This window comes from Budorcas taxicolor, chromosome 8 (assembly GCF_023091745.1).
Source record: "Budorcas taxicolor isolate Tak-1 chromosome 8, Takin1.1, whole genome shotgun sequence".
NCBI lineage: Eukaryota > Metazoa > Chordata > Mammalia > Artiodactyla > Bovidae > Budorcas > Budorcas taxicolor.
In genome coordinates, this window is record NC_068917.1 from 48,866,332 (window position 1) to 48,879,438 (window position 13,107).

Consider the following 13,107-nt stretch of genomic DNA (forward strand, 5'->3'; position numbering starts at 1 on the left):
AATATCTGAGGTTATTGATATTTCTTCCAGCAATTTTGATTCCAGCTATATTAATAGTGCTAAATAAATAAAGACAAGCCACAACCCTTCTAACAAACTCACAACCTAGCTGAGAAAAACACTGTTTAAATAACCAACTACAATAAAGTGTGATACGTTCTACCACGAATTCCTTATGAATAAGGATTCCCACAGGAGTGCAGAGGAGTAATTATTGCTTCCTGGAGTAGTCAAGATGCTTCATATGTGTGTGAAACATGTTAGCAAACACAACACACCATTAGACCTGAACCTTGCCTCTGAAAAGGCATGGAGTTAAGGCAGTGGTACACAGCAAAGTCCAAGAATGGAACAGTGTTTGGTATGGCTGGAATGTATACCAAATAGCTGCAAACTCAAACGTTTTAGGGTTCAAATAAGTGGCAAAAAAGAGGCAAAGCAAACCTAGTAAATAGTAATGATACTACCTCAGTGTCTGAAGGACATGGGATGTTGTGGTCAACTGGAATAGGTTTGTCTACTCAAGAAAAGCAGAAGCTATGATGCCAACAAAGGTCCGTACAGTCAAGGCTATGGTCTTCCCAGCGGTCACATACAGTTGTGAGAGCTGGATCGTAAAGAAAGCAGAGTGCTGAAGAGTCAATGCCTTTGAACTGTGGTGCTGGAGAAGACTCCCGAGAGTCCCTTGGACAGCAAGAAGATCAAACTTCAGGAAAATAAACCCTGAATACTCGCTAGAAGAACTGATGCTGAAGCTGAAACTGCAGTATTTTGGTCATCTGGTTGAAACAGCTGACTCATTGGAAAAGTTCCTGATGCTGTGAAAGATTGAGGGCTGAAGGAGAAGAGGGCGTGAGAGGAGATGGCTGGATGGCTTCACCAATGCAATGGACATGAACTTGGGAAAACTTCGGGAGATGGTGAGGGACAGGGAGGCCTGGTGTGCTGCAGTCCACACGGGCTTGCAGAGAGTCAGACACGACTGGGTGACCGAACAACAACAAATGATTCCCAGCTAACCGCAGCTATGCAAAAATGGACATACCCAACACTTCTGGCATTTCAAGTGAAGAGAGAAATCCAGATTTCCATCCTAATTTTAAAAGTTCATCCCAATTTAGAATGTTAATCCAATTAATTTTTAAACATTTAACAACATTATATAAGCTGAAACTAAATAAACATGTGGGCTGGCTTCAGCCTGTGGGGTTGAGAGTCTACAACCTCTGATGCTGACTATAAAGTAGAGGAAAAAGCTGCGGATGTAGCCTACAGACAGTTTGTGAAGGCCCTTGAATACTAGGCCACAGAGAATGACTCAACCTTAACCTTGTAGACATTAAGAAATAAGAAGATAGATATTTCAGTAAAGAATCTTTCAAGCTGTGTTTCTAAGAAGTGTTGTTTAAAATGATTCATTAGTGGTATGATGAACACAAATTAAAGAGAGACTGAAAATGGGGTAGACTAGCTATGAGGTGATAATATTTGTCCAGATGAGAAATAAGTGAACAGATGAAACCCATGCTCTGTGACAACCTATAGATGGGATGGGGTGGGAGGCAGGTTCAAGAGAGGGGGGACATATGTATACCTATGGCTGATTTATGTTGATATATAGCAGACACCAACACTATATTGTGAAGCAATTATCCTTCAATTAAAAATAAATAAATTGAAAAAAAAAAGGAGTGACGGGTTAAGAGAGAGCTCAGTGATGAACTGACAGTGGGTGTTGTGAGAAAGAGGAAAGAGCAAAAGATGACAGAAGGGGTGACTTGGGGATAGAGTATGGGACTACCAAGTCAGAACTCCAATGCTATGGACTGCTCCCTTGCTTTCCGTTTCTGTCATGGATTTTTCATAAATTATTATTTTTTTAATATAAATTTATTTAAATTGGAGGCTAATTACTTTACAATATTATATTGGTTTTGCCATACATCAACATGAATCTGCCATGGGTATACATGTGTTCGAATTACAGTATCTCACCTCTCTCAAACCAAACATGGCTATTACTGCAGCAGACTTTTAAAAAATATTAGTTTCTAAGTTACTAATCAGGAAGGCTGTGATGGTTAGTTTTGGTTAAACTATGGTTAAATGTGACTAGGGTGCACAGATTAAACATGATTTCTGAATACATCAGTGTGAGGGTGTTTCTAGATGAGATAAACATTTGAATCTGCAGACTCAGTAGACAGCCCTCCCACTGTGGGTGAACATCAATCTGTTGGGGTTTCTGAATAGAACAAAAGGAGGAAAACAGAAGAATTCGTCCCTGTTTTGCTTTTTCTCTGTCTGCTTGAGATAGGACACCTCATCTTATCTTCTCCAGCTTTCAGACTGAGATTTAAACCATTGGATTCCCTGCTTCTCAGTCCTTCCGACTCAAGGAATTAAATCACCAGCTTTTCTGAGTCTCTAGTTTGCAGAAAGCTGAGTGTGGGACTTCTCAGCCTCCATAATCATGTGAGCCAATTTGTCATAACAAATCTTGTTTTTTGTACATATAAAACTTTACATATATGTAAAAACTTTTCTACTGGTTGTTGCTATGGAGAATCCTGACTAATACAGATGATTTCCAAACATCTAAGGAATTCAGCACATTAATGAGAACATGAATTCAGTTTGGATAAAAGGAAAAACTTATGTTTCCAGAATAAAGGTCACCTGCAGTTAAAGATTACATTCTTAGGGGAATGCCTAGGATTTTGGCATGATCAATCACACAGACACTGACATTTCTGAAACTGGTTTTAAATTGTCAGCTTTCTTCATGTGGCTCTTAAACATGTATTTCTACAAAAACAGTTTTAAAAGTATAGCATTTTCATGAAACAACTGCTTTTTGCTAATATTTCTAACTTTTTTCCTTGGTAAATTTCACTACTGTGCTCTTCAGTTCCCAAGTTTAGCAGAGTATTTCTACGTTAGTCAGGTTGCATTTTCAGGTATCTTTTCTGGTCAATCGGAAACTCACTTCCATATTTTTACCAATACAATATACAACCTAAGTAGTGTATGACACCTCACTGAACCATGCTGTGTCCCTCCTCCCAAAAAGTGAAATTGAAAACTACTTCCATGAGGATACAGGTTAGGATAAAATCAAGTTGCTCCTGTATACACCCAGTTGCATCAGAATTCAAAGCTTAGACGTCAGCTATTCATGTGAGTGAGCTTAACCATTTGATCTTCTACCTGGGTTCTCCTGGGTCACATCAAGATAAAATTACATGATGAGATGATTTAGCAAAGCCTACAGTGCCTTGCCCAGAAAGACAAGAAACAAGGAAACAGAGACAACTTGGAAGACTACAGGAAGAAGGCAGGTTCAGCTAACACACGTCGACGAGCAAAAGCTAATGATCTGAAACAATAGCCTTTGACACTAAAAATTCATACTGTTTCTTCTACACAAGATCATCATTTGTCTTCCCCACACAGAATTAGGTATGTATTGGCTCAATCATACATTTCTGTGTGCCAGAATATACACAATATAGCTCTGTTAGGCAAAACAATAACTTCATGGATTCACATGGTGCTACTTTGTAACTTAATGTCACTGAAAACTACAATAGGGTAATGGAGAATGAAAGGGGATCTAACAACAGATCAATGTCTTACCTTTAAATTTATGCCTAACCTATGCCTTTAAATTTTTGCCATAAACTTAATAAACTTAGACATAGCCTTATGATTAAAATAAATATCAGTGGACTAATTGAAACACAGGAAGTAGAAAATATTTCACATTAAATCTTCAAATCAGATTCTTTTTTCTACTGGTCTAAACAGGAAAAAGTGCTATTAACCTGCAATGATAATACATTAAGGACAACACCAAGAGGAACACAAAAAATCAATACGTCACTTTTGGCAACACTGTTCTCTACAAAGAGATATTTTTCACTCAACTGGAAGCTTTCTGAGTAAAGGAAACATGTATTATGCATCTTTTTATCCTCCACAGTACTTAGAGCAGCTCCTGGTATGAGTAGGCCCATAGTAATGGCTACTGAACTTTACAGTTCTTATTCAAAATTAGCCAGCAGGCATACCAAGACATTTAAGGTACTGGTGTATGTGGGAAGGGAAAGAAGCTTTACAGAAATCGTTAAGAATATGATCTTGGATGAGTATTCTCCAAAAAAGTGAGAACCCAGGTCTTTTACCTAAAATATAAACAGAATTTGTGTACATGGAGGCTCAGCAGCCTCTGGAGAAGGAAATGGCACCCCATTCCAGTATTCTTGCCTGGAGAATCCCATGGACAGAGGAGCCTGGTGGGCTACAGTTCATAGGGTCTCAGAGTTAGACACGACTGAAGCGACTTATCAGACACAGGGGGAAAACAAGGAAGAGACACCAGGTGGGATGAACAGTGATTGTCTGATGCAGCAAAGAAGTTTCTCTGCAGAGAAGCAGAAGAAAGGAAGCCTGGGATGGCTTTCTTTTGCTCATTTCAGCACAGAACAGGACACAGAGGGCCAGAGCTCAACTGGGATCACAGTACCACAGTACCACCATAAACCACTGAGCCACTTCACAGTATTACCAGCACCATCAAACCTTGGTTACCTCACATGAACTCTTACTAAATAAGTTCTATTGCCTATAACTTACTTAAGGATTGGAAACCAAAGAAACAGAGCTTGTAGGAACTAGAGTCCACTTCACAAATTTTCAAACCTTTTTTAGCCATAAGATATTTTCCTCAAATACCTTGCAAATGACTCTAGTACATTAAAAAAAAAAAAATCAGAAGTAGGGAACCTGGCACCATGGTTGAAGCACCTTCCAGAGAATCACAATGGATGCAAAATTAGAAAATGAGTGATGAGTCCAAACTCATTTGACAGAGAAGTTAAGAGCCTGCCCAGTCAATGAATGAAAAAGCCAGAACTAGAATCCAGGAACGTCAACATCACAGAGGGTTCTTCCTACTATATTTCATGCTGCTTCTGAAAAATAAAAAAAAAGGACAGTCTCCATACTTACCATCTTTGTTCAGCCACTGCTTTCTTGTTCTGTACAAAAGGAGCTTGTTGTGGACATACGGTAAAAGGAACTTGACACACCAGCTCTCCACACCAAGTTTGTTTTCAACCAGGACTATGGGACTCCGGTTATACCTAGCTTCAGGACATGGGATCAGGCCAATTTCATCTCTTAATATGTAAAACATAAAAAGAATTAAAGGTAAGAATACTAGCTTTAAAAAAATTTTCAAATCCTACAGAGCATTAAAAAACTGCACATATTACCTTTTCTTACAAATATTCAGCTCACCCACTGGATTGGTAGAATTTAAAAGTTTCCTAATACTGACAAGAACATGGAAAAAATACTATTTGTACTTGTGGTGACAGGAATGAAAGCTGGTCTAATCTTTGAATAGAGATTTGAAAACATCTGTCAATTTTTTAAGTACATATACACTTTGACAAGCAATTCTACTGGTCAGAAATTATCCTATGCCAAGATATAGGAATTCATTGGATATTCATACCAACATTGCAATAAAACTTGTTAATACTCTAAATGTGTATCAAACAATATAAGACTGGTAAAATAAACATGGGCCATCCATGGGATACAGCTGTAAAAAAAAAAAATGAGGTAAATCTGCATATGCTGGTATGGAAAGGGTGCAAAGATATATGAAACAAAAAAAGCAAAATGCCAAACTCAGTGTACAGCACAAAGCCCTTTTAAAAAGATACAGAGTTGCATTAAAAATTTCCTTTGTATAATCTTTTAAAAAGATACAGAGTTGCATTAAAATTTTTCTTGGAAGGATACCAAGAATCTTTGGGGGAGAGGGTTTTATTTTTATATAGTTTAAATTTTCTAATTATTTGTACATATTAGGCTTGTTTTTTAAAAATGTCAAAATGTATGTATGCTTGCCTGCTAACAAATATATGTAGACCAAATTACTAATAAAATTATATTATCAGTGAGACTGTGAGCCATTTTTTATCTTCTTCATAATCCTTTACACATTTCTAAAATAAGAAATATGTTAATAAATGTTGTTAAACCACAAATATTTCAAGATTTGATCATTTTCATCTATGGTGGCCTCTAAATCCCTTGATTCACCTCAACTTACACTGAAAATTTACATTATAAGCAGAGATTTAACAAACAAGAGGGAGGGGATATATGTATACCTCTGGCTGATTCATGTTGATATTTGGCAGAAAACAACAATAAAGCAATTATCCTTCAGCTAAAAAATAAATAAATTTTTAAAAATTTGATAAAAGTGGGGGGGAAAAAAAACAACAATATAGGGCAGTTGACTTACACAGTAAATGAACCAACAAACACCAAAATGTTTTTGTAAAACTTGTACACATGCCTTTCAACTACATAGAATTTACAGTTCTCATCTATAAACATCCTTTCTCAAACAGTATGTTCTTCCCTTAATTAATGAATAACTAACAAGATGCCTTTTAACAAGAGCAGTTGACATAAATACTTTTAGAGTGTTTAAGCAGAAACGGAATAAAGAACTGGTTTTCAGAGCTTGTGTGTGACATTATCTATCATGCTCTTGGCTTCCTCTGCCAGAACTGTGTTGGGTGATAGATGCAAAGAGGAAACTTGTTCGATTACAGATTATAAGAAAAGACTCCTTTTTTTTTTGGTTAGGTCACCATCACAAGCGGGTGGGAGGCTGTGGAACTAAAAGAAAATCCGTCCTGGAAACTCTTAACTGCATAGCTCAGAAGTAACCTACTTTCTACCGATCACTTCTTTAGTGACACAGGGATGTATCAATAAAAGAGGGTGTGCTAGGGGTTGCAAGTTACTGTTCCTTCAAGCTGATCTAACTCCCGAGAAGACTTTGGGACCTAAGGCTTTTTGTCCTGACAACTGACTCAGCTAATTCAGGGTGTTTGGGTACATCATGCCAATATTACCTAAACATCTTCTGAATACTACAATGAATTAGATACTGCATTAGGTTCTGAAAACGCAAAAAATGAATAAAATAAGGTGGTCCCAGACTACACAAAGCTGATGGTTTTGCTGGGGAGTTGTGTCAATATCTGTAATAAAACGTTAACACACTTTGCCATTCCAATAATATACATAAGGTTCTTAGGAAGAATGGGCCAATAATGCTGAAGGCATCTAAGGCCAACGTCCAGTATTTCTAAATATATTTTTGTATTTGCTGATATGAAATCTAATCTAACTCACTATTGGGATAACTAGCCATATGATCTATAACTAACTAAATACATGTATGAATTGCTGATATTTTCTGGGGTTCAGGTGTTACTATGTAAAATCCTTTTTAAAAAATAAATAGAATTATAGTAAAGAAAATAATAAACTCAGTGTAATTATTTCAGGAAAGTCTGTTTTCTGAGATCTAACAACCACTTAAAACACTTAAAAAGCTGCAAAAGTCAATATGAATGTTAGAGTAACAAGAAGAAAAGAACTCTAGCTCCTGGGTACAGTCCATTTTGGGGGAATATTTTTTACTTAAATGCACAATGTAAAAAACTGCCTTGTTCACGACACCAAACATAAAATGCCCAACTAATAATCTGGTACCTAAATGAAAGGACAGAACCATTTGCACAAATAAAAGACACATTTCTTTAGTTTGTCTACTATTCTTCCAAGAAATAATTTTACAAAACAAGAATGCCTTGGATATAGCAGATGGCCAATAACTGTTACTGAAATGCTGATTATCAGTGCACTTCAGTGTTACATTCAAATAAACAGTTTTCAAAGACTATTGCTTCTTGACTCTCCAAAAGAACAGTACCTCTGACTTCCTTCTAATGCAGGTCCGAATCCTAGTTCTGTCAATATGATATAAATACATCTCTCTCTGTATATATCGTTATCTCTATCTCCTATCATTTGGCCCCAGCAGACCTCCATTTTTTTTTCACTTGTAAAATGGAAGTATTACATTTCTAAATAAGAAAAACGGGCTGCTAGGTTTCATCCAGCTTTCAAATTTTATAACCTAGAAACCCAAAAACTATTCCCATGTAAAGAGAATGAAAATGGTCATATCAGGGAATACAAAGCACTAGGCCAGGGGTTGAGGGACAGGGATAAAAACATTAAAAGAGAGGTAGCAGGATGCATAGACAAAAGCACTCAATCTTCTAAGGTCCAGGATTCTAGTTAGTCTCCATTCTACCACTGATCAATGTGGACCTGACTAGGCACTTGCCATCAGTATCCTCATCTGAAACACAGGAATGACAACCCTTTCCCTGCCACTTAGGAAAGCAAGTAATACAACGTAAAGGATGTGCTAAGCTACAAAGTATCAGGCAAAGATGAAGCATATTATCATTAATTCAGCTAAGAGCCTGAAGTCAACCAGAAAAGTTCATTGGTTAGCAGATAATAGGAAGCTAAAGCAAAGAAAGCTAATAAGCCTTTGTCAAGTTATTTGACCCTAAGATACAGTGCTATGCTGCTTCCTAAAAATATAACATGTACTTTATAAAGGCGGGTAGGTCAGTAAGATTCCAAATAACAGTGTGTTTGACTTCAGACTTCACCTATGCCTAGTCCCACTTTTTTTCAGACACTTTAGAATTCCAGAATCATTCTGAAATTGGAAGGGATTTCATTCCTTCATTCCTCCATCTCTTATTTTGTCAGATGAGGAAACAGATCCACTAAGGTTAGGTGATTAACCAAGGTCACCGTGCTTGTGGCTTAATTCAAAATTTTAGTCACCCTACATTATACGGTTCAGTTCTACTATTTGGGGACTATCCTTCCCTCCCCAATAGGAAGCTGGTAAATACTACTTTTATAAATAATTGGACCTATTCCAGCTTAAGTCATGTTTCTGAAAAGTAGAGATAGGAGAAGCTGTCTAAACATGAGGAACAAGGTCAGTCTTAGGTCTCCATCTAGACCTGCGCTGTGCAATACAGTAGTCACCAGGCATATGTGCCCATTATGTATGAATCAATCAAAATGAAATAAAACGTAAATCTTAGTTCTTTCACACTAGCCACATTTCAAGCACTCAACAGCTGTATACGGCTAGTGGCTACAAATTGGACAGGACAGATTAAGAACATGTCCACCATTAGAGATATTTCTGTGAGTGCCTTAAGTATAAGAACTGTATTTTATACTTCCTATTTCTTTTTTTAAAATTTATTTATTTTAGTTGGAGGCTAATTACTTTACAATATTGTGGTGGGTTCTGCCATACATTGATATGAATCAGCCATGGGTTTACATGTGTTCCCCATCCTGAACCACCCCCCACCTGCCTCCCCATCCCATCCCTCTGGGTCATCCCAGTGCACCAGTCCTGAGCACCCTGTCTCATGCATCGGCAGAAAAGATGGTAGCTCATAAACAATAAGAGTTCAATCAATATTACAGTAATAAAAATTAGTAACTTTCTGGACAAGAGAACTTTGACATGACTCTAACTGCACTGTAAAAAGCTGTCCTTCACATTAGCACAGTGTCTGTCAGTTCAGCCGCTCAATCACGTCCAACTCTTTGCAACCCCATGGACTTCAGCACATCAGGCTTCCCTGTCCATCACCAACTCCCGGAGCCTACTTAAATTCATATCCATCGCGTCGGTGATGCCATCCAACCATCTCATCCTCTGTCGTTCCCTTCTCCTCCCACCTTCAATCTTTCCCAGCATCAGGGTCTTTTCCAACGAGTCGGTTCTTTTCATCAGGTAGCCAACGTCTGCACAATAAGCTAATACCTGTTCTCTGGGTCAAGCTGTCTGTTGTTTTTCCAAAGTATTCTCCAGGAGTCAACCATACAAACATTTGCATGGTATTTTTCAGTTTATAAAGTGTTTCACATTCATCATTCCGTTGGCCAATATATTTTCTAAGAAACACAGGGATTCAGGTTAAGTCTAATATTTATAGTAGTTAAGTCTGTAGTGGCAACTAAGGGCAAGACACTGTGTAAGGTAATTTTCCTATGTTTTCAGGCTGAGAAGGGGTAAACTATCCACGCTGCTGCTGCTAAGTCACTTCAGTCATGTCTGACTCTGTGCGACTCCATAGACAGCAGCCCAGCAGGCTCCCCCATCCCTGGGATTCTCCAGGCAAGAACACTGGAGTGGGTTGCCAGTTCCTTCTCCAATGCATGAAAGTGAAAAGTGAAAGTGAAGTCACTCAGTCGTGTCCGACCCTCAGTGACCCCATGGACTGCAGCCTACGAGGCTCCTCCATCCATGGGATTTTCCAGGCAAGAGTACTGGAGTGGGGTGCCATTGCCTTCTCCGAACCTATCCATACCCACCAGTAATAAAATCCACATTTCACCCACTGCATCTTCAACTCCTACTGGTTAGAAATTTTCAGAGACAAAGTCAATATGTTTACTACAGTAAATGTTGTCCGATAAAATTACAATCTATCTTGTATTTGTAGGAAAAAGGAAAACAAAAAAAATGAAAAACTTTCTTTTATAATACTGAACAATATAATTAGGTACTAATTTTGATGTTAACTACTGCTTTTCCTTGTAACTAGAAATAGACCCTTTACGTTTTGGAAGTAAAAGGGTTAGTTAGATGAGGGGAAGAAGTACAAACAATTCTGAAAAGTCCAAATGTCCAAACACATTTTTAAAGTTACATTGTAATACTACTGAAGACATTGTTACTATGGGGAATATGCATTAAAATATAGCTGAATATTAAATAACAAGTTAAGCTATTTACATTTTTCAGTTCTACATAATTATTTCATATTATTTCTAATGCCGAACTTATTTCAAGCTTTAAAATATTGTATGACCCAAATGCTTAGTAACAATTTTAAGTTATGCACTGACAGCACATCGATGAGATCTCATCATAAAAATGCAACGGGGAGGGGGCAATTAAAATCATTTATGAGTTTTAATAAAAGCACTTCCCAGGTGGCTCAATGCTAAAGAATGCCTGCCTCCCAATACAAGAGACTTGGGTTCAATTCCAGGGTTGCGAAGATTCCCAGGAGAAGGAAATGGCAACCCACTCCAGTATTCTTGCCTGGGAAATCCCATGAACAGAGGAGCCTGGCAGGCTACAGTCCATGGGGTTGCAAAGAGTCGGACACAACTTAGCGACTAGAACAACAAGCTTCAATAAATATGATCCAGAAGAATTGGGATGCATTCCAAACTGCACTGTGTCAACCTGCCAGGCCAATGAACACTCAATCTCAGGTTTTTCAAACTAAGATGAATACTGTACATCAGACTTCTAACCTCCTCCTTCATTTATTTAAGAAATTAATTCTTTAAGAAAAATAACCCCAAATGATAAGAAAACAGGCCCTTCATTTGTCCAACTTTTTTTCTTGAGGATGTCTCTTATTTGCAATAAAGCTCTCATTCTCAAAAAGGAACTGAAAGACTGATATAAAACAAGGCATCAAAGCATTCTTTAGAAGGCCCAGTACCCACTATGGTTACTGCCAGGAAATCATTCCAAACACTCTCATTCTGAAAAAGGCACCAGTCACAAGGGGAAAGGAAGTGGATGCTGTCAGAGGTGGCAGGTGTGTTTTGAGGCCAGCAGTGTCCTGTTTTTAATGAGGCACAGCTGCACGTCTCCAATTGTGTGCCCCAAGGGAGCAAGACATCTGAGAGCATCACCTTGAAGGAAAAGAACATTTCATTTAGATGAAGGTTTGGCATCTCTTTTAAGCAGAAAAAAGGAGTTAGAATGCTTAAAAAGAATAATTTATGTGTTCCAGTTTAAAGAACAATATATATATATACATATATATATATATATAAAACACTCCACAAGCAATTAAAGTGAAAATCATGTATTAATAAAACTGGACTCCCTGTTTATTTCTTTTGAGGAGAGGAAAGGAAGAACAAGAAAAGAGCTACACTCTTGGTTTTTCCTTATTCTTTTGTATAACATGTAGATATATCTCTCCTTTAATACTTTCCTTTTTACTGGTTACATAAAAGCAGAAGTATCAGAGCGAATAGAGTCTCTTCTGGGATCTTCCCGGAGAACTCTAAGTAAAATGGAAAGGAAGAAGGGAAAAGATACATGTGCCAGTTTCTGTGGTGTCCTACTTAACGAGGGTAGCAGCTTTTGAATTAAAAAAAAAAAAATATGCTCCCTGCAACTATGAATCAACTAATGCTAAAAAGTGTCAAGGTTTCTTTCATTTACTTTACACCACCTGCGCCTATTGAAGCCACTCTTGAGAATGCCCTGTTCACCTTCGAAACAAAATGCTTCATCGAAATCCCTCTATAATCTTAGCACAGGTGAGGCCAAAGTCAAAAGCAGCCTCAAACTACCTTGAGCTAGTAAACTGAGGGGTTTTTGCCCCACAGAGAAGAAGATGATCGGTAATCCCTTCTTACCAAGGTCCGGGATGAACCTCAAGAGCTGTGTTAACAAAGCACAAAACAGACCACACCGAGTGCCTGAAACGGATGTAGGACGTGGACACACGGGTGAAGTCTTTCGAGTTTCGTGAACTCCTGGGAAAGGGGTGAGAGGGAGGAGAACCAAACAAAGTCACTACGATTTGATTTTCCGAGGTCACTTCTAAGGATCAGCCCGCGAGCGCGTTCCGGTAGCGGAAAGCTGGCCCCGCGGCGGCCGACAGCGGTCCAGGACCGACCAGGTTCCATCCGCTCTAGTGAGGAGGGCGCGGGCCAGGACCCGCCATCGGAGGTCAGCTCCAGGCTTGACCCCGCCCCCGCCCGTCCCCGACGACCCCCGCAAGCGGCGGAGGCGGGGGCACAGTCGGCGCGCGACTCACATGTGCGGGTTTCTCCTGAAGGCATTGGTGATGTCCTTCACCACCCGCTGCACCAGCACCGCCACCTCTTCACTCGTCTCGGCCATGTTGGCGGCGGCCGCGGCGGCTCGGGCGCGCCTCCGGGAAAGCGCCGAGCAGCCCGCGGGAGTTCCGCGGGGAGCGCGCGCGTGTGCGCCGGTTTGGCCGCGCCCCGCCCCCACTGCCGAGGCCGCCGCAGAGCACTTCCGGGTCAGGCCGCCGGCGTTAAGGGTGTGGTCGTTAACCGGGCTAGAGTAGCGTGTTTGGTCGCCGACTTCCTCTAGTCAGC

General features: G+C 39.3%; 1 protein-coding gene across 1 annotated transcript in view; it reads right to left on the reverse strand.

Moving 5' to 3' along the window:
* The window catches only part of PTAR1 (protein prenyltransferase alpha subunit repeat containing 1), a 41,434-nt gene extending 28,548 nt beyond the window's left edge, over positions 1-12,886 (reverse strand). The window contains exons 1-2 of the mRNA XM_052645183.1: positions 12,801-12,886; positions 5,014-5,183 (exon numbers count right to left, since the gene is read on the reverse strand). Of these exons, the coding sequence (XP_052501143.1) occupies positions 5,014-5,183; positions 12,801-12,886 (256 nt within the window). The remainder of the gene's footprint in view (positions 1-5,013; positions 5,184-12,800) is intronic.
* Between the last annotated feature and the right edge of the window lie 221 nt (positions 12,887-13,107).